Below are 18,744 nucleotides of genomic sequence, written 5' to 3' on the forward strand. Positions count from 1 at the left end.
TTTGGGAAACTACATTTCTCAGTATGCCCTGTCCCTTGAAATTCAAAACGCTTCACTGGCACAGAGCACCCTGGGACCTAGGGATAGCACCATGAAAGAGGTAAAAGACACAGGGCTGGTTCTGACATGGAGGCGCCCTCCTTCCATGGGACACTTAACCAGACACAGGACATAACACCAGAGATGGAATTTCAATGGATATTAAATCTAGAGTAGAACCTTTCTCTTGCCAACAATTTTAGCTTCCAAAGATGTGGAACTAGTTGAGATGTCCATTGGTCCACTGCCCTATTTCTCCTGGTGCTGCTTCTGCCTCCCCACGTCACCAACATCCCCATTGTCACCAGTCTTTCGGGGAATTCTGGGCAAGGTGTTCTTCCCACTTGAGTTCAACCAATTTGTATAGCTCCATGGTGGCCTGGGTGTCTTCCACAGAGGAATGCCTATTTTCCCAACCCAGATGTCCCAATTCAGCAGATTCTTGATGAGACGCTTCAAAGACATGGTGACGTTCACTGGGCAATCAGCCTTCCAGTTGGGGAGGAGAAGGGGGATATGGGAGTTGTCACTGGTGAGGGACTTGGGATGAAAGTACTGGGGCTTTGAAGTCATTGTGGATGGCATGTCCACCACCATCTTCCCTGTATCTTCAATATATGCCATGAGCAATCTTGAAGAGCATGGCATTCACCATGTGCTGCTTCTGGACACCACTCCACCTGGTCTGGCAGTCCACATTGTGGCCGGGGGGAAGGATGTACTCGTTATGAAGCACATCTCCGCTGTAGCTGACAGTGCTACATGGAACCAAGAAAGTAACATGCCCCTTGGGTCCTGTGTCCAGCATCTCACAGCCAATTGCCACTATTCTTCCTTGGCAACTTCTGGGATGCTCCAAAGCATTTATTCTGAGTGAGCTTGGGTAGAGTTCTGTGGGGCGCTGAGCTGAGAGGATTTGTTCTGGAGGCCTTTCTTCTGGGAGTGGGTCGAGTGGCTGTTAATCTTTAGAAGGGCACCTCCAGCAAATCTACTTAGCTGCAACAGAATCAGCATTCTTTGAAGGGGCAGGGGACAGCCATGACACTGCAGCTTTCCTGTCCAGGGACTCTTCTGACACACTGCTGGAGGCAGCTGCCTTCTTTTCTGGGAAGGGAGGGGTCTTCCAAGTGCCATGCACCCTAGGAGTTTCCTCTTTCTTTGGAGGTTCTGAGTGCAACTTGGGTGTCTTGCTAGGGGGCTGGTTCTTTTTATTCAGAAAGCCTCTCTGTTCCAAAAGTTGCCATTTCTTAACAAAATTTTGTGCTTGGCAGTTCTTTCTAATGCCTTTTTGGGAGGAGGTTCCACCAAATCCCGATTGAGGAGTCAGGTAGACATGGGGACAGTGGGTGGTGGAGGGTGTGAGGGTGGGGTGGGGGAGTGGGGGAATACGTTCCCTGGCCCCTCTAGCTTCATGAAGGTACAACTCGAAGGTCTCATTTTATTTTAAAACAAAAGTATTATCATGCTAAGGAAAATGCTCCTATACTCTATTTTAAAATCCAGAATACCCTGTTGTCTCCTGGTAAATTGGTATTTTTGAACTATAAAACATCAGGTATTCTCATTTCTTTTATGTTGTTGTGAAAAGATGGGGTCTCTTATGTTGTTGTGAAGAGATGGGGGCCAGGCACAGTGGCTCACGCCTATAATCCCAGGACTTTGGGAGGCTGAGGCAGGTGGATCACGAGGTCAGGAGTTCAAGACCAGCCTGGACAACATGGTGAAACCTTGTCTCTACTAAAAATACAAAATTAGCCGGGCATGGTGGCACATGCCTGTAATCCCAGCTACTCTGGAGGCTGAGGGAGAAGAATCGCTTGAACCCAGGAGGCGGAGGTTGCAGCGAGCTGAGATTGTGCCACTGCACTCCAGCCTGGAAAACAAAGCAACACTCCATCTTCAAAAAAAAAAGAGAGAGAGAGAGAGAGAGAGATGGGGTCTCACTAAGTTGCACAGGCTGGTCTCAAACTCCTGAGCACAGGCAATCCTCTTGCCTCAGCCTCCCATATAGCTGGGATTATAGGCACATGATACTGCATCCAGTTGGTATGGTTGGTTCTATAAAAATAATTTAAAATTTCCAGCCTTACAAAGTATCACTAAAACTTAAAGGTTTAGTAAAATACTAACAGACTTAAAAGTCCTGAAAATCACTTCCAGGACAGTATTTGAGGAACTGGTTTTCAGCTTAAGTCTCTATAAAGACAAATGACTAGTCACAGTACATCTTGTATAAGCTCTTCTGGAGTGAGAGTGGAAGCTGCAGTGGTAGCGGTGGGGGTACAGTGCAGGGTCCATCTTAGGCCTGGTATGGAAAGTGTTGCCCTTCAGGGAAATTAATGGCCTAATAAGGGAGTAGGTGGAGGTGTGGTGGTCTTAGAAAGAAAACTGTTAAGTGGATAAAGGGGGGAGAAGCTATTGACTGTGTATGGGATCTCTTTCTTAAGCGCAAAATCAACGGGATCTATCTAGACGAGAAAGAAATTAAACTGACTCCTAAGGAAATTACAGAAAATCATTCTACGGAAATAGTGTAAAACCAACAATCAAAAAAGTGAAAATTCCTCTGAAAGAGAAAGAACTTTGTATGCATCAGAAATATTAGCCCTTTTAATCAGTTAGCACTGCTCTAGGTAGAAAAGCACTGTTTTTTATCTTTCTTAGACACTTCAGAAACTGCTTTTCCAAAAGTGGACGGGACCATCGTGACACTTGCTTCTCTCATGTTTGTGAAAAAGATGGCAAGGGGAGTAGAAAAAAAGTCTATAAAATCAGAACTCAGTTTCTCCTTGGTACACTGCAGTAACTAACTGTGTGACTCTGAGTCACTTCAGTAGTCTGGGACTATTATTTACCCCCATGAATAACACTAGCTGATCCTGAAGACTGCTTCACACTTAGACAAAAAATTTTCTTAGCTGTTTTATAAAATATTCTAGTTAATATTTAAACGTTGAGTTAATTTTTAAAGAAAAACAAATTATCTGTTTTTAATATTCTTTTATATTTCTAAGCATGAAGGTATCCAAAACTCACCTTTCCAATTTTTGCTGCAGAATTTTTATTTCCTCCTTCAACTTTCGAATACACTCTCTCTTATTTCGAATAAGCTCCTTGCTCCTGTACATGTACCTAAGTAAATAATCCCACAAACACAATTTATATTATAAAACATTAATGACATAAAGTCTCAGTAAACTAAAGATTCAAGGAAACTTCTTCAATCAGATATAGGGCATCTATAAAAAACATAGGGCTGACAGCATACTCAAGGTTAAAACTGATGCATTCCCCCTAAAATCAGGAACAAGGATACCCACTCTTGCTACTTCTATTAAATATTTAACTGAAGATATAACCAATGCAATAAAGTAAGAAAAACAAATGAAAGGCATGCAGATAGTAAAGAATGAAGTAAAGCTGCCTTTTAGTTCCACATGATGTAAGCATGCAGAAAATCTTAAGGAACCTAAAAAAATACATCAGAACTAATAAGTGAGTTTAGTAAAGTCAAAGGATACAAAATCAATTTAAAAAAAGAAAAAAAATCAACTGCAATTCTATACACTTGTAAAGAACAAATGAAAAATGAAATTAAAAGCAGGAATTAGAGATAAATTTAATCAAACATGTGCAAGACCTGTACACTAAAAATTACAAAACACTGTTGAGAGATATTAATAAGGACTTAAATAAATCTCTATTAACTTATTTAATAAATGGAGCTATACACTGTTCATGGATTGAAGGACTCAATATTATTATTTTTGAGATGGAGTCTCACTCGTCGCCCAGGCTGGAGTGCAATGGCGCAATCTCGGCTCACTGTGACCTCCGCCTCCCGGGTTCAAGCAATCCTCCTGCCTCAGCCTCCCAAGTAGCTGGAATTACAGGTGCCCATCACCAAGTCTGATTAATTTTTGTATTTTTTAGTAGAGATGGGGTTTCAGCAGGTTGGTCAGGCTGGTCTCAAACTCCCTACCTCAGGTGATCCACCCACCTCAGCCTCCCAAAGTGCTGGGATTACAGGTGTGAGCCACCATGTCCGGCCGAAAAACTCAATATTATTATTAAGATGTTGGACCAGGGGCGGTGGCTCACGCCTGTAATCCCAACACTTTGGGAGGCCGAGGCAGGTGGATTACCTGAGGACAGGAGTTCAAGACCAGCCTGACCAACGTGGGAGAAACCCCATCTCTACTAAAAATACAAAATTAGCTGGGCGTTGTGGCACATGCCTGTAATCCCAGATACTTGGGAGGCTGAGGCAGGAGAATCACTTGAACCCGGGAGGCAGAGGTTGCGGTGAGCCAAGATCGCACCATTGCACTCCAGCCTGGGCAACAAGAGCGAAACTCCGTCTTAAAAAAAAAAAAAAAAAAAAAAAAAAAAAAGGATGTCAATTTTCCCCAAACTGATCTGTAAGTTCAAAACACAACCAATCAAAATCCCAATAGCCACTGGGTAGAAACTGACAAGCTGATAAAAATTTACATAGAAATGCAAAGGACCAGAACACCTAAAACAATTTTGAAAAAGAACAAAGTTGAAGGATTCATACTATCTAATGTCAAGATTTACAATAAAGCCATAGTAATCAAAACAATATGGCACTGACATAAGACCAGACAACAGACAGAACAGACTCCAGATATAGACCCCCATGTATATGTTCAATTAATTTTTGACACAGTGCCAAGATAATTCAATGGGGGAAAAGGAAATATAAATCAAAGGAAAAATAAGATATTCCCACACACCCACTAGATGGCTAAAATTAGAAACACTTATAATTCCAAGCACTGGCAAGGATGTAGAGCAAATGGAGCCCTCACACACTGCTAGAGGGAATGCAAAATTGTATAGTCACTTTAGAAAATAGTTTGGAAATTTCTTATAATGTTAAATATACACTTTTCATAGAAGCAAGCAATCCTACTCCTACATATTTTACCCAAGAAAACTAAAAACTATGCCAAGGATTATATGTGAATGTTCATGGCAGCTTCATTCATAATAGCCTAAAACTAGATACATCACCAAATGGTGAATGGCAAAAAATCACTGCAGTACATATTACAATAGAATATTACTCAACAATACAAAGGAGCAAATTACTTATATATGAACAACATGGGTGAATCCCAAAAACATTATCCTAAAGAAAGGACACAACCAGAACAGGGTACCTACTAAATATTAATGTTACTAATGCCACATTCTAGAAATGGTAACATTATAGGGTCCAAAAACATTAAGTGGTTGCCAGGACCTGGAGATGGAGAGAAAGGGAATGATCACAATGGGACAAGGAAAACCTTTTGGGTGCTGGAGTGTCCTACATATTGACTGTGATGGTGGTTATTTGACTGTATATTTGTCAGAACTCACTGGTTATATGCCTAAAAATAAACCATGGGATAAGAATGACTACATAAAAAATAAGTAAAAGAAGCCATGGCTCACGCCTATAATCCCAGCACTTTGGGAGGCAGAGACGGGCAGATCACAAGATCAGGGGATTGAGACCATCCTGGCCAACATGGTGAAACCCCGTCTCTACTAAAAATACTAAAATTAGCTGGGTGTGGTGATGCGTGCCTGTAATCCCAGCTATTTGGGAGGCTGACACAGGAGAATCGCTTGAACCCGGGAGGCAGAGGTTGCAGTGAGCCGAGATCGTGCCACTGCATTCCAGCCTGGGCAACACAGCAAGACTCCTTCTCAAAAAAAAAAAAAAAAAAGAAAGAAAAGAAAAGAAAATCAAGCCACCACACCCATTTTTTTTTTTTTTTTTTTTGAGACAGGGTCTCACTCTGTTACCCAGGCTGGAGTGCAGTGACATGAACAGGGCTCACTGGCCCCACCAAGTACCTGGGACTACAGGTGCACACCACTACACCCAGCTAATTTTTTTTTTTTAAGAGACAGGGTTTTGCCATGTTGCCCAGGCTAGTCTTAAACTCCTGAGCTCAAGCTATCTGCCCTCCTCGTCCTCCCAAAGTGCTAGGATTACAGATGTGAGCCACCATGCCTGGTCTCAACCAGACTTTTATAAAATTAAAATTCTAGGCCGGGCGCGGTGGCTCACGCCTGTAATACCAGCACTTTGGGAGGCCAAGTCAGGCGGATCACCTGAGGTCAGGAGTTCGCGACCAGCCTGACCAACATGGAGAAACCCCGTCTCTACTAAAAATATAAAATTAGCCGGGTGTGGTGGTGCATGCCTGTAATTCCAGCTACTTGGGAGGCTGAGGCAGGAGAATCACTTGAACCCGGGAAGCGGATGTTTCAGTGAGCCAAGATTGCGCCATTGTACTCCAGCCTGGGCAAAAAGAGCAAAACTCTGTCTCAAAAAAAAAAAAAAAAATTCTATAATGTAAGTCTGCTAGGAGCACCCCCACCCCCAGAATTCAGGTAGTTCGTACCCCCAAAAGGAGGAGGGCTTTCACCTAAAGTCTTGCTTCCGGAGATCAGAAGCAACATGAGCACAACCCTGGGAGGTCTCAGAAAAAGGCAAAGACCCTCAACCTAGACTCATAGAATCCAAATTTGCATATTATCATGTCTCCCAGGTGATTCCTACGCACACTATACTTAGTACGTGCTCATCTCTACTGCTGTAATACATCAGGAAAAAAAAAAATCAGCCAAGAACTCACCTGTCCATATAAATAATCTGAGGAAATTCCAGCTTATTGTGAATTTTCTCTGGCTGCCCAAGGGACTGATTAAACTCAAATCTTGAGAGTTCAAAGGTCAACACTGGAGGTAGCTTTGTAAACCAACGCTAGTGTCAAGAGTAGAAATGTGAGAGAAAGAAAAATTAATTTTAGGAAATAACAATAACCAGATTTAAAATATCTCTCATCAAAGTTTCTTCCTTTGGTATAGAACTTATACTCAAGGCAAACTCATACTAGAACTTTTTTTTATCCCAAACACTAAAGGGAATCAACACTTAGAATCTCATTCTCTTACAGAATATGGTTCAACATTCCTCAAGACTCCAAATTTACTAGCCAGTCAACAGAATTTTACTCAACCATCATCCTCAGAATAAACCACCCTTGAATATGTGAACCGCACTAAGCATCTACACAACTCATTCGTTACATCATCAGTATTCAGAAGAGGTTTAAAAACTTAACAGCTAGCCTAACTACAGAATATGAAATTATGATCGAAGCAGCATGTAGCTAAAGAGACAACTCCATGTGCCAGCTAAAAAGACTCATATGTGTACATATATTACATGCTGTTTTAGTCTATTAACCATAATTTGAATCTCCTTTATATATACAAAGGAAATTTGAAATAGCCTCATGGTTTTACAATTTCTCAATTTCTAAGAAAAATCTCTGAATTTCAAAAATTTACAGAGGTCTCATAAAGAAGCCAGTCAAATCAACCTATGATGTTACTTGAGTTTCAAAGAAGGAAGGCACTGACATAAAAAAGACTCAACAGTCAGGGATCACAGGTGAGGAAAAGCTAAATCAGATTTGGCTTTTCTATTCAATTCACCTGTATGTCTGAGGTTCCTGTCAACAGCTTTAAAATATTTCCTTTACCACAAGTGCAAGCAACATTCCCTTCAGATACCCTGTCAGCATAATGAGGTGAATTCAGACAGCCTGTGAGACCACCTCAGGGTGAAATCTAAATGAGCATGACAATTTTGTTGTTTTGTTTAATTTTTATAGAATTCCCATCCTGGAATACAGGTCTCCACAGGCCTAAGTATAGCTGGTGAAGACTCCCTCTTTTGTAAGAGGATGCACCAGGTTTGCACAGATGGTACAGATGACATAATTCCTCCATTAGGAATCAGTTTTTCCTTGAAAATCCAGGGAGGCAGTAGCTCTCTGAGTTCCAACACTGCTCTACAGTGAATGTATTTTCATATGGCTCATGTTAGGCTCCCTATTTTAATTCAGGAAAGCTCCACTTTCTCCTATAGTAATTACTGAGTTGGAATCATATATAAGCCACAGTTTTGTCTCAAAATGTATGATCAATGGAGAACAATCCCAACTGTGTAAAGAATTATGTTACAAATGCTATTCACTAATTCTTAACCTAACTGGAATACTGAGATGTTAACTACCCATGCTCTCCCTTTAACTTCCCCCCTGTCTTTCCAACCCAGAAAAAAAAGATACATAAATAAACAAATGAAAATTAAATTTTAAAAATGTTAAAAGCAAAGGCAGAATTTACAATTGAGAACAGTAAATACTATAATAGGGAAAATATTCTAAATGGCATACCATAGGAGTTAATCACTGTACTTTTACCCTCCGAAAATATGGAGGCAGTGGGTTCTCCCTACTCAGGTACAGGTAGGCTTCAACAGAAAGAGAGAAACTTGATCATACTTAAAACATCAGAAGCAGCATACAACCTTTACACGAGTAACTCAAATTCATAGTTTTAGTAAAAATTTTATTTATCAAAGTACTGATACTCACTGACTCACATCAACTGATGAGAGACTTAAGACAAATTCAAGTTCTGCTAAGTGTAAAGTTACTTAATATGTGATGGGAAACTAGTCTGCCCAAAAGCTCACTCCTACTTAACTGGCTTTGTCACTGGCACAGCAAATAAAGATCTCCAACGTACCTCTTGTCCATACTTCACCGAGTGATCGGAGGGAAGAAGCTCAACATCACCCTCCACCATGGCCCCTTCCAAACACTCGTCTAAGTTGCGATAACCGTTTACCTGAAGAGGATACTGGCCGAAGGTCTCATTGTTACAAAAGGGTTTTCCTAGGCAAAGAGAGAGACTTTTTAAAAAAGACATCACTATGACTATCTAAAGCCTATCTTCTGGCTCCACAGAGACAACATTTTAAATTCAGCAACTTCCTGATAGCTGGTTAGAAATGCACTTAAGCCTTTATAGCAACCTCTAGTGAGCCAGTCAATCTAGACACTGAACAATGAAAACCAGTAACACTGGAAAAAGACCAGGGGCTTGGTGGCTTATGCCTGTAATCCCACCACTTTGGGAGGCCAAGGTGGGAGGATCACTTGAGGCCAGGAGTTTGACCAGCCTGGAAAACACAGTGACACCCCTGTCTCTACAAAAAATAAAAATTATCCGGGTGCAGTAACACACGCCTGAAGTCCTGGCTACTCAGGAGGATAAGGTAGGAGGATTTCTTGAGCCCAGAAGTCCAAGGTTACAGTAAGCTATGATGTTGCCACTGCGCTACAACCTGGGCAACAGAGCAAGGACTTGTCTCAAAAAAAAAAAAAAAAAAAAAAAAAAAAAAAAAAAAAAAATGCAAAGACAACCAGACATTATGTACTTCCTAATCAAGAGTTTTCTCACCATCTGTGAATAGTCTTGCCAAAAAAAGCCTTACCTAAGTCTAGTCAAATCTCTAGATCCAACTACCAATTTATAAGAGGAGGAATAGAGAACATGGGGATATGTTAAAATATGTTAAATATGTATCAGAGGACATGCAAACAGCAAAATTTCCAACTGTGGGAAATGCTACAGAACAAACAACCCAGTTTCTCCAAAAAATACATTTCAAGGAAAAAACGATGGAGGGGAGCCTACAAATATTCAGTCATAAATGAATCACACACTGGGGTCCTGACTAAAACAAACTCTAAAAATAAATTTTCTATTTTTTAAAAATTATGAAAACAAATTAGAAATCTCAACACTGACTAGATATTTGATAGTTTAAAATGCTATTTTTCAGAGTCATATTGGTATTGGGTTATGTTTTAAAAAGAGTATCAGATTGGTAAGAGTGGGGTGAGATGGGGAATGACTGGCTGTGGGCTAAGGCTGGGTTCATGGAGGTTGTAAAATTGCTCTATTTGAATGTATTCTAAATTCTTCATAATTAAAAATAAATTACGTGCCTAGCATGTAGCTTAGATAGATAAGCCTCCAGAGTGAAAAGCCTCTAGTCTAGAAAAACATTTTTGGCAGTCTCACTCAATAAAACCTTTTGAGATTAAGTATTATATTAGAATAAGCAACACGGAGAAAACTGAGTAAAATCACTATCTGACATTAATGTCAGATTTGGGCTGTGCAAGTATTAATATGACAAATCTGAGATAAAGATTGTGCACATTTTACAGATGAAGAGACTGAGGATCCAGAAGCTCCCATAGTTTATCCACAGTTAAACAGATACCAAGAGGCAGAACCAATATTCAGAGCTGAATACTGCTGACTCTCAAGCCTATTCACTATACTGCCTCCTCAAAGGGACACAGTAATAAAGATATGATCAAAGGTCTAGAATTAAAATTCAGAGCAGAGAATTTACCTTCACGAACCCCTTCAGTCAGGAAAGTACCATAGAACAGCTGCACCATTGGATTTTCAGATTTGTTCCTGGGACTGCTGCTTTTAGGAAAAGGAGACAATTCTGGATTGTTTGGATTAAGATATGTGCTACATAAAATCCAAGCATCATTCAAAAGCAAAAATAGTGCATTTTCATCAACCCCCAAAGAGCCAGGTATGATCTAAATAAGTAACAATTAGTTCAGTTCAAATATTTATTGAACACCTTCTTTCGAGCATTGTGCTAAACTCTGAAGACACAAAGACAAGAAGGCCCAATCCCTGGACTTAAGGAGCTTAAAGCCTAATAGTGGAGTCACACATGCAGACAAATATGCTTTCAGTATATACATCTATATCCAATGATAGATGTATACAAGATATAGAAGCAGTATAAAGGTAAGAATGAACTCTGTTGCATAGTTTTACAAATAAATACAAAAAATTTTTCTCCATGGTACAACAGAAATAAAAAGTTTCTCCTTACAAGTCCTTCTTAAATTGCTACGTTGAGTTGCCGTTTCCAAAACTATTTTATAGTTACAATGCTTCTACCTAGAATTCAAACCATTTAAAACACAGATTTCTCAGAGGGATATCCGTGTCGTGCCCTAAGTTTCACTTCTCTCAGTGACAGAAATGACTATAACCTATCCTCTACACATTCTTAGTAGACCTCAAAAGGGATCTTAAATTTAAGTATCCATATTATACCATCATGTTCACAACAGAGGTTGATTTGTCCTTTTTACAAATACATTTTACAGCACATGCTGAGTTTATTAACAAAGTTAACAGTTACAGTCCTTTAGTTAGAAAAAAAAAAAAGCTGCAGGATAAGATGACTGGTACATCCTCAGAGGGGAAAGCTGAAGGCGACAGGGATACACGATGAGGACTACCTCAGTGGTTATCCCAGGAGGTATGGTTAAAAACCAGCAATTTCTAGTTAAGGAGAGTAACTTTCCAGCATATAATTCTCACTGGCCCACTGTGAGTCGGAAGGATGTACAAACAAACCCTCAACACTCACTTAACATTAACAGCTAGCTGGAATGCGTCCTCTAGCCAATCCAGGAGCTTGTGTGTGAATTCACTCACATCTTGCTATAAGAGAGGCACAAATTGCATAAAAGTTAGATGCAATACTAAGAGAAATTAAAATTTATCCTTATCCCACCAATGAATTAAGATTATACTACTATAAAAGCATTTCTTTTTTTCTTTTCTTTTTTTGTTTTGAGACAGGGTCTCACTCTGTCGCCCAGACTGGAGTGCAGTGGCGCGATCTCAGCTCAATGCAGCCTCCACCTCCCAGGTTCAAGCGATTCTCCTGCCTCAGCCTCCCAAGTAGCTGGGATTACAGGCACATGCCACCACGCCTGGCTAATTTTTGTATTTTTAGCCAAGACCGGGTTTCACCATGTTGGCCAAGCTGGTCTTGAACTCCTGACCTCAAATGATCCACCTGCCTCGGCGTCGCAAGTGCTGGGATTACAGGCATCAGCTATTGCGCACAGCCTGAAAGCATTTATTTTTGGGGGCCGAATATCATGAAAACATAGGAACACTGAAACCCAGCTACTATACATAAAAAAGAAGGTGCATTAAGCAACCTGAAAGTTGTAGCTAGAAGGAAGCTGGAACTCTACTACTTCCAGCCACATCTATTTATGACAAAGAAAGAAAAATAAACAAAATCTTCCAAGTAGGACTTTTTAAGAAAAAGGCCCAAGGAACTCTAAAACAATACAGAGATCTGAATAAAGAAAAAAAACTTCAATGTTTTGAGAGTTTTGTAGAACTGTAGGACCTTCAAATAGAGAAAGAAAAAAAAATCATATGAGGAAGAAGATGATCTAATTAGTGACAGCTTTGTTTTTGTTTTTAAATTATTTTTTCAGAGACGGGGTCTCACTCTGTCACCCAGGCTGGAGTACAGTAGTGCAATCACAGCTTATTGCAGCCTCAAACTCCTGGGTTCCAGGGATCTTCCTGCCTCAACCTCCCAAGTAGCTGGGACTACAGGTGCGTACCACCATGCCCGGCTATTTTTTAATAGGAGGTAGGGAAAGGAAAGTCTAGAAGAGAGAAGTTGCTGAGAAAAGCTCCTGAACTCAGGTTTAGATAGTTTTAAAGATACTATTTCCATCTGGACCATTCCAAGACAAAGGTGCAGACAAAGGACTACTTTTCTTGGTATCCCTTTTGTTACAGCTCATTGAGGTATTTTCCAATCTCCTCCTTTCTACATCAATAGCCCCTGTATAATTCTACATTATTTCTACTACTATTTCTTCTTCTCTTTAGAACTGCCAGCCCCCGTGCAACACACGCACACTCTCTCACACACACATGCTTTCTCTCTCACCACCTGTTCTGTAGGCAAAACAAAAGTCAGAAACGAGCATCCATAGTCCTGCTTAGTCATGTTCACAGCTTGTTACGCAGTTGAAATAAAGCAGTACCGCATTAACACTGACAAGGCATGACTTCAAACTCAAGAACAAGGCTTCTTTTGTACCTGCTGTTCCTCAGATGATCGGAATGCTCCCTTTAATAGATCCAGGGCTGCAGATGGGTCTACAAATTTTCTATTTGATCCCATCATTAGAGCAAACAAATACTGAAGCTCTTGCATAAACATGATATTTCTCTTTTCCTGTAGAAAACACAGTACATGTACTCTTACAACATCTCATTTAGAAAACCAGAACGTGTAAAGAAAAAAAAGTTGTCAATAATCATGCCCTCATTTATATTTACCTAGATCTAAGTCAAAGTCACAGGGCTATGTGTGTTACAGGGACTCTGGTAAGGAGTGTACTCTAAACTGAAGAACAACTATGTAGAAGCCAGAGACAGCACTGTTGGAAAAACAGAAATGTCCACTTTCTGAAGCTGCTGCCCTCCCTCTCATGAGGAAAATGCATTGCGCCAAGGTGAAATCCTGGGAAGGGTTAAATTGCTAGGAGGAGGCTACGACCTTTGGCAAAAACAGAATAAAATAGACCAAGGCAGCTCAGGTCTCTGGCATCAGGGCATCTCTCCAGCGTCACATTGCCTAAGCAGCTCAGGAAGAGAAAGGATACAACAAACACAACAGGTATTCAGGGTCTCCCCACCCACATATTCTTGGAGCTCTTTTTCTCATTTTATTCCTACTTAATTTTACATTTTTGCATACCCTTATATGTTATCCCAAAAAAGGAAAATGAGCCATTTAGAAATGAAAACAAATAATTAGCACAAGCCAAAGAGTATCACGGATATCAGCTTTAGGCAAAAATCTAGAAGCCTTAGGGATGAAAGGGACTAAACAACAGTGAAGAAATTCCTTGACACCAACTTACTGTATGACTTCGACAATTTTCAAGTACATTTTGTGGCAGACTATAACTGAGAACAAGTCTTCGAAATTCAGGCAATTGAAAGAGAGACTGAAATAAAGAAAGAAAGGGATTCATAGCCTTTCCTGAAAATAACTGCAGCAACACATGTATTTTTCACTTCAAATATTTTATTTCATATTTAAAAGTATGCAAAACTATCAACCTGGCAATTTGACTTATGTTATTTCTAAGGAAATAATGGTTGTGCACAAAAAATTAGCTCAAAGAATATTAATACTTTTAGGTAAAAAATAGAAACAACCTAATGTCTAACAAAAGGAGTAGCTTTTGTTTTGTTTTGTTTTGGTTTTGTAGAGACAGGGTCCCCCTATGTTGCCCAGGATGGTCTCAAACTCGTGAGCTCAAGGGATCTGCCCGCTTTGGCCTCCCAAAGTGTTGGGATTACAAGCATAAGCCACCAAGCCCAGCCAAAAGAAGTAGTTTATATAAACTATACTACATTTATACAATAGACTATTAAGCAGTCATTGAAATAATATTGTAAAAAGTGTTTACAAAATGACCTACTATATAAAGTGAAAATGAAAAAAACAAGAGCTATGTGTATCAACATGGATAAACCTCAAAAATACATTTTGAGTGAAAAAAAGTTACAGAAAAAAAGTATTATACTGCTTATATTAAGTTTAACAACATGTAAAACAATACTACGTATTGTTCAGGGATACATCCATGTGTGGTTATGACTGTGGGAAAGGGAGGATGTCACAACAGGAACTCAATAGAACAGAAATCTGTAACATTAATTTTTTAAGCCAGGTGGTTAGTATAGCAGTGTTTACTATTCTCCACTCCTTGTCATAATATTGTATTTTTTAAAAGTTTAACAGCAGATGGTAGAACTGGAGAGAGGGATTCTTTTTATTATTTGCAAATCACATTTTTCTACTATGAATACCTTTCATAAGTTAATTTTCTTTAAAAATATCTCCTGTATGAATATACAACTCCTCATCCCAACATGCTCCTCAAATGAAAACCCTCTCAGGCCTGCACGGTGGAACTCCTGAAGAAGCATCCTAGGTAGATAATAGGCAAAACTTTGGAATTAGAACTAAATAAAACAGCTTCTTGGTATTCTAAAAGCCCCAGGTATATTTCCTAATGTCAACCAAAGAATCCAAGTGTCGGTACTGACTAGAGCCCACGTGCACCTCTCTGGCTTCCCTCACTCTAACACAAACCCTGGCGGGATTCAGCCAACAGGGTGAGTGTTCAACCGGACTGAAGTGTAAACCCAGGTCATGCTGCACCAAAGTTCTCTCTGGAACCAGGGCTTGGCTGGTGAGCTGTATCCTCTGCCACTCTCTTCTCTTCCACCTCACCTGTCTACCTAACACACTTGCATTCCTACTCTGCTGGCTACCCTGTGACATTCTTGAGTTTCTATTCTGCTGTGAGAAAAATGGCTTTACATTCTCAGCCATTTAACTCCACCTCTTCACCATCAGGAAAATCGGGCTTTGCCATTATTCTTAAAAACTACATTAGGCTGGAAGTGGTGGCTTACGCCTGTAATCCCAGCACTTTGGGAGGCGGAGGCGGGCAGATCACCTGAGGTCAGGTGTTCAAGACCAGCCTGACCAACATGGAGAAACCCCATCTCTACTAAAAATACAAAATTAGCCGGGCATGGTGGCATGCCTGTAGTCCCAGCTGCTCGGGAGGCTGAGGCAGGAGAATCGCTTGAACCCTGGAGGCAGAGGTTGCTGTGAGCCGAGATCGCACCATTGCATACCAGCCAGGGCAACAAGAACGAAACTGTCTCAAAACAAAAAAAAAGAAAAACAAAAAAAAAAAAACACATTAAGTGTGAGCTAATACTCTTCACATCTCCCAATTTATTCCTTACCCAACCGCTGCTGCTTCTGTGTTTTCTGCGTCACTTCATTATTACATCCTCCTCCCCCAGTCACCAAAGTTTAGAACTGCAGAAAAATCCTTGAATCTTTCTCCTCGCCATTCACATCTAGTAAGTAACAAGTCCCTTGGCCTCTGACTCTAGGTGCTCTTTATAACCTAACTGCTTTCTCCCCATCAGCACCCCATCAGCTGCTCTAATCCAACTCCCATCGCCGCTCACTTGCACATGGTCTCTCTGCTTCCAGAACTTCCCTCCACCCACTCACACTTGCTCACAACTGCCACGCAGCTCCTTCTAAGTACCTCACTAATATGGCAAAAATAAAGCTCCCGATTCACTGAAGACTGTCATCTAGTAAGAGCTTTCCTCACTCTCCCAAGTCCTGACATCCTCCTAGGTGACTAGAGTCAACATCCAATCCCTGAGGACATCCTGTCAGTGCTGCCTTGAGAATATATCAAGAACTCCAACTCTTTTCTATTTCCAGGGCTACCAGTCCAGTCCGAGTCACCATCACTCTTCATGGATGACAGCCATGGGTCTCTTCCTGTGCATCCTTGCCCCTCCATCCTCATCTCGCCACAGGAGCCAGAGGGAGACTCTTAATACTTGAGCCAGAGTTGATCAGTCTGCCACTGGGGACTTTCAGTAACTCCCTGTCCACTCAGACCCTCCTCTCCAGTGACCCTCCCTTTGCTCTTAACATCCAGCCACTTGGACTCCAGCACGTTCCCTGAACACACCAAGCCCATTCCCACCATGAAGCCACTGCTCTATGTGTGCCTCTACCTGGAATGTTTTTTTATCCCAATAGCTGCCTGGTTCACTCCCTTTTCAGTCTCATCCCCTTCCCCACCACAGTGAGGCTCATCCAACACCACAGTTAATACTGCAACCTGTTCCCACCTCTCCTGCAGTTCCAATCTCCCTAACCTTGCTCTTTTTTCTACTGGACCAATCACAGTCTAACGTATTATACACATTTTATTCAGCTAGTTCATCATTCTGTTAGTTTTTAGTTTACTGTTCATTTTCTATCTCACCTCATGAGAATTTACATTCCATGTGGGCACAGTTGTCTTTGTTTTGTTCACTCCTACATCAAGGGCCTAGAACACTGCTAGACATAGAGCAGGTGTTCAATTGTTTGCTGAGGGAACTCGCATGCATCCAGTATGGAGATCTCTCGGCTTCTTGGGCATCCCATCTCTAGTGACACATTCCTCCACTCCATCTCTATCTACATCCACATCCCAGGCTGCACCCAAAAATACACCAACACATGAAAGGTGTCAGTTCGCAGATTACACGTTCAGAAAAGCTCACTCTGGGACCATTATATGTCTTCTTTGTGGCCAATTACCTGCAGGATATCTGTTCTTTGACTTCAGCAGGGGCCCAAGCAAATTGATCTCTTTCCTGGCTCCCTAACAATCAGTTCCTTCCTATCTTCATTTCTTTCTCCATCTAGCTTTGATGCTACGGTCTTAACTACCCTTCATTAAATTCACAGAGTGCCCTTTTGTCCTTTGATCACATACCCAGCAAATGCTCCAAATTAAATGAGTTGAGTTTTCCATGTAAGAGGTTCAAAGTGCTGTCAAGAGGATGTCCTGATAGAAACTGAACATTTTCCTATCACTACACATTTAAAGTCAACAATTTCAAGCAGATCTTTAAATTTTTGGAAATCCTACTACTGTACTCTGGTGCCAACTGGTTCTCCCACCATCTCCAACAACTATTTCAAACTTTCACTCCCTTTAAAATCTGACTCTGTCACTTCTCCACTGTCTCAAAAAATAGCTGCTAATTTCACAGAGGAAAAAAAAAAAGACTAGACACTACTTCAACTCTAATTTGCAGTTATCATTTCTTCCTCTTCCCTTCCCATTACTCTCCTGCCCTTTTCCTTGTTAAGGCCTACTCCTCAGATATACTTTCTATGCTGTCTGCTCATGCTGTCCCAGAAGCCTTACTCAGCTATCTTCTCCATCTGCTGGCTCTTGTCCACCCTCCACAGGAGTGAAGGCTAATGGTGCGGGGGGCGGTGGTTGTGAATCCAAGGAGCATTATCTTTCTCTCTCTCTATTCTTTCAGATAGGAAAGAACTGACATGTTCCACATTATCTTCCTATGTTCTATTCTCAACACAGATGCCAGTGATCCTTTTAAACTGGAAGTACGATCATATCACTTCTCTGCTCCAAACCTTCCAATACATTCCTATTTCATCTAGAATTCCCAAATCTTCATCATGACCCCAAGCTCTTCCACTCCACCTCCACCACCTTTCCTATCCCACTGCTATCAGTTCTGGATCACTCCGTCTTAGCTATTTGCTATTTGTCAGACACATTAAGCAAGCTCCTGAACCTCAGTCTGCTTATTTGCTGTTCCTTGTCTGAAATGTTCCCTATGTAATTAAATAGCTCATTCCCTGGCCACCTTCAGACCTCTGCTCAAATTCCCGCCTCATCAGAAAGGCCATCCCTGACCCTCTGCCCTCTCCAGCTGAACCCTGTCCAGTCCCCCAGACTCATTCATTCATCTTTACACTTGTCACCTCCTCATGTTTTGTTTACTGTCTGTGCCACTCTTTCCAAAGTAAACCATGAGAGTACGGGCTTTGTTTTAGTCACTGCTGTTTCCCCAGAGCCTAAGACAGTGCCAGGCACATAGAAGCTGGATGTAGCAGATATGTAGAAAGGGAGAATTCCATTTTTTGGCTTGAGCAGCTGGGTAGGTGCCATGTTCCATGATGGAGAAGACTGCTGTGGTGAGCACCAAGGGTTGCATTGGGGCTATGTAAGTTTAAGATGCCTGATCGATACTTCTAGAGAGCCACTACCCTCTAGTGAATTCATTCACTCCCTTGGTTTTATTGCCATCTATATGGTACTAATTTCCAAAACTGTATCTAGAGCCCAGCACTTTTTCTGAAGTACAGACTCATATAATTATCTGCCTACATGGTATCTCCTTAAACTCAACTCATTTAAGTTGGAGGATTTGCTGGGTATGTGATCAAAGGACAAAAGGGCACTCTGTGAATTCAATGAAGGGTAGTTAAGACCATAGCATACACAGGCACAG

At 41.0% G+C, this 18,744-nt stretch overlaps 1 protein-coding gene and 1 pseudogene across 22 annotated transcripts in view; both read right to left on the reverse strand.

Moving 5' to 3' along the window:
* Nucleotides 1–18,744, reverse strand: part of USP28 (ubiquitin specific peptidase 28) — a 77,807-nt gene that overhangs the window by 22,682 nt on the left and 36,381 nt on the right. For 10 of the 22 annotated variants that reach the window (XM_034933730.4, XM_034933729.3, XM_034933720.3 and 7 more), the window contains 7 exons: nucleotides 13,725–13,811; nucleotides 12,896–13,033; nucleotides 11,405–11,478; nucleotides 10,352–10,428; nucleotides 8,668–8,816; nucleotides 6,702–6,829; nucleotides 3,076–3,171 (listed from right to left, as the gene is read on the reverse strand). In XM_034933730.4, coding sequence (XP_034789621.1) covers nucleotides 3,076–3,171; nucleotides 6,702–6,829; nucleotides 8,668–8,816; nucleotides 10,352–10,428; nucleotides 11,405–11,478; nucleotides 12,896–13,033; nucleotides 13,725–13,811 — 749 coding nt within the window. Of the gene's footprint in view, nucleotides 1–3,075; nucleotides 3,172–6,701; nucleotides 6,830–8,312; nucleotides 8,390–8,667; nucleotides 8,817–10,351; nucleotides 10,432–11,404; nucleotides 11,479–12,895; nucleotides 13,034–13,724; nucleotides 13,812–18,744 lie in introns of those variants that run through there. The other 12 variants (XM_034933719.3, XM_034933731.3, XM_057299255.2 and 9 more) reach the window with 3 other exon arrangements.
* Nucleotides 309–1,374, reverse strand: LOC106635305 (interferon-stimulated 20 kDa exonuclease-like 2; annotated as a pseudogene).

Source organism: Pan paniscus, chromosome 9 (assembly GCF_029289425.2).
Source record: "Pan paniscus chromosome 9, NHGRI_mPanPan1-v2.0_pri, whole genome shotgun sequence".
Classification (NCBI taxonomy): Eukaryota; Metazoa; Chordata; class Mammalia; order Primates; family Hominidae; genus Pan; species Pan paniscus.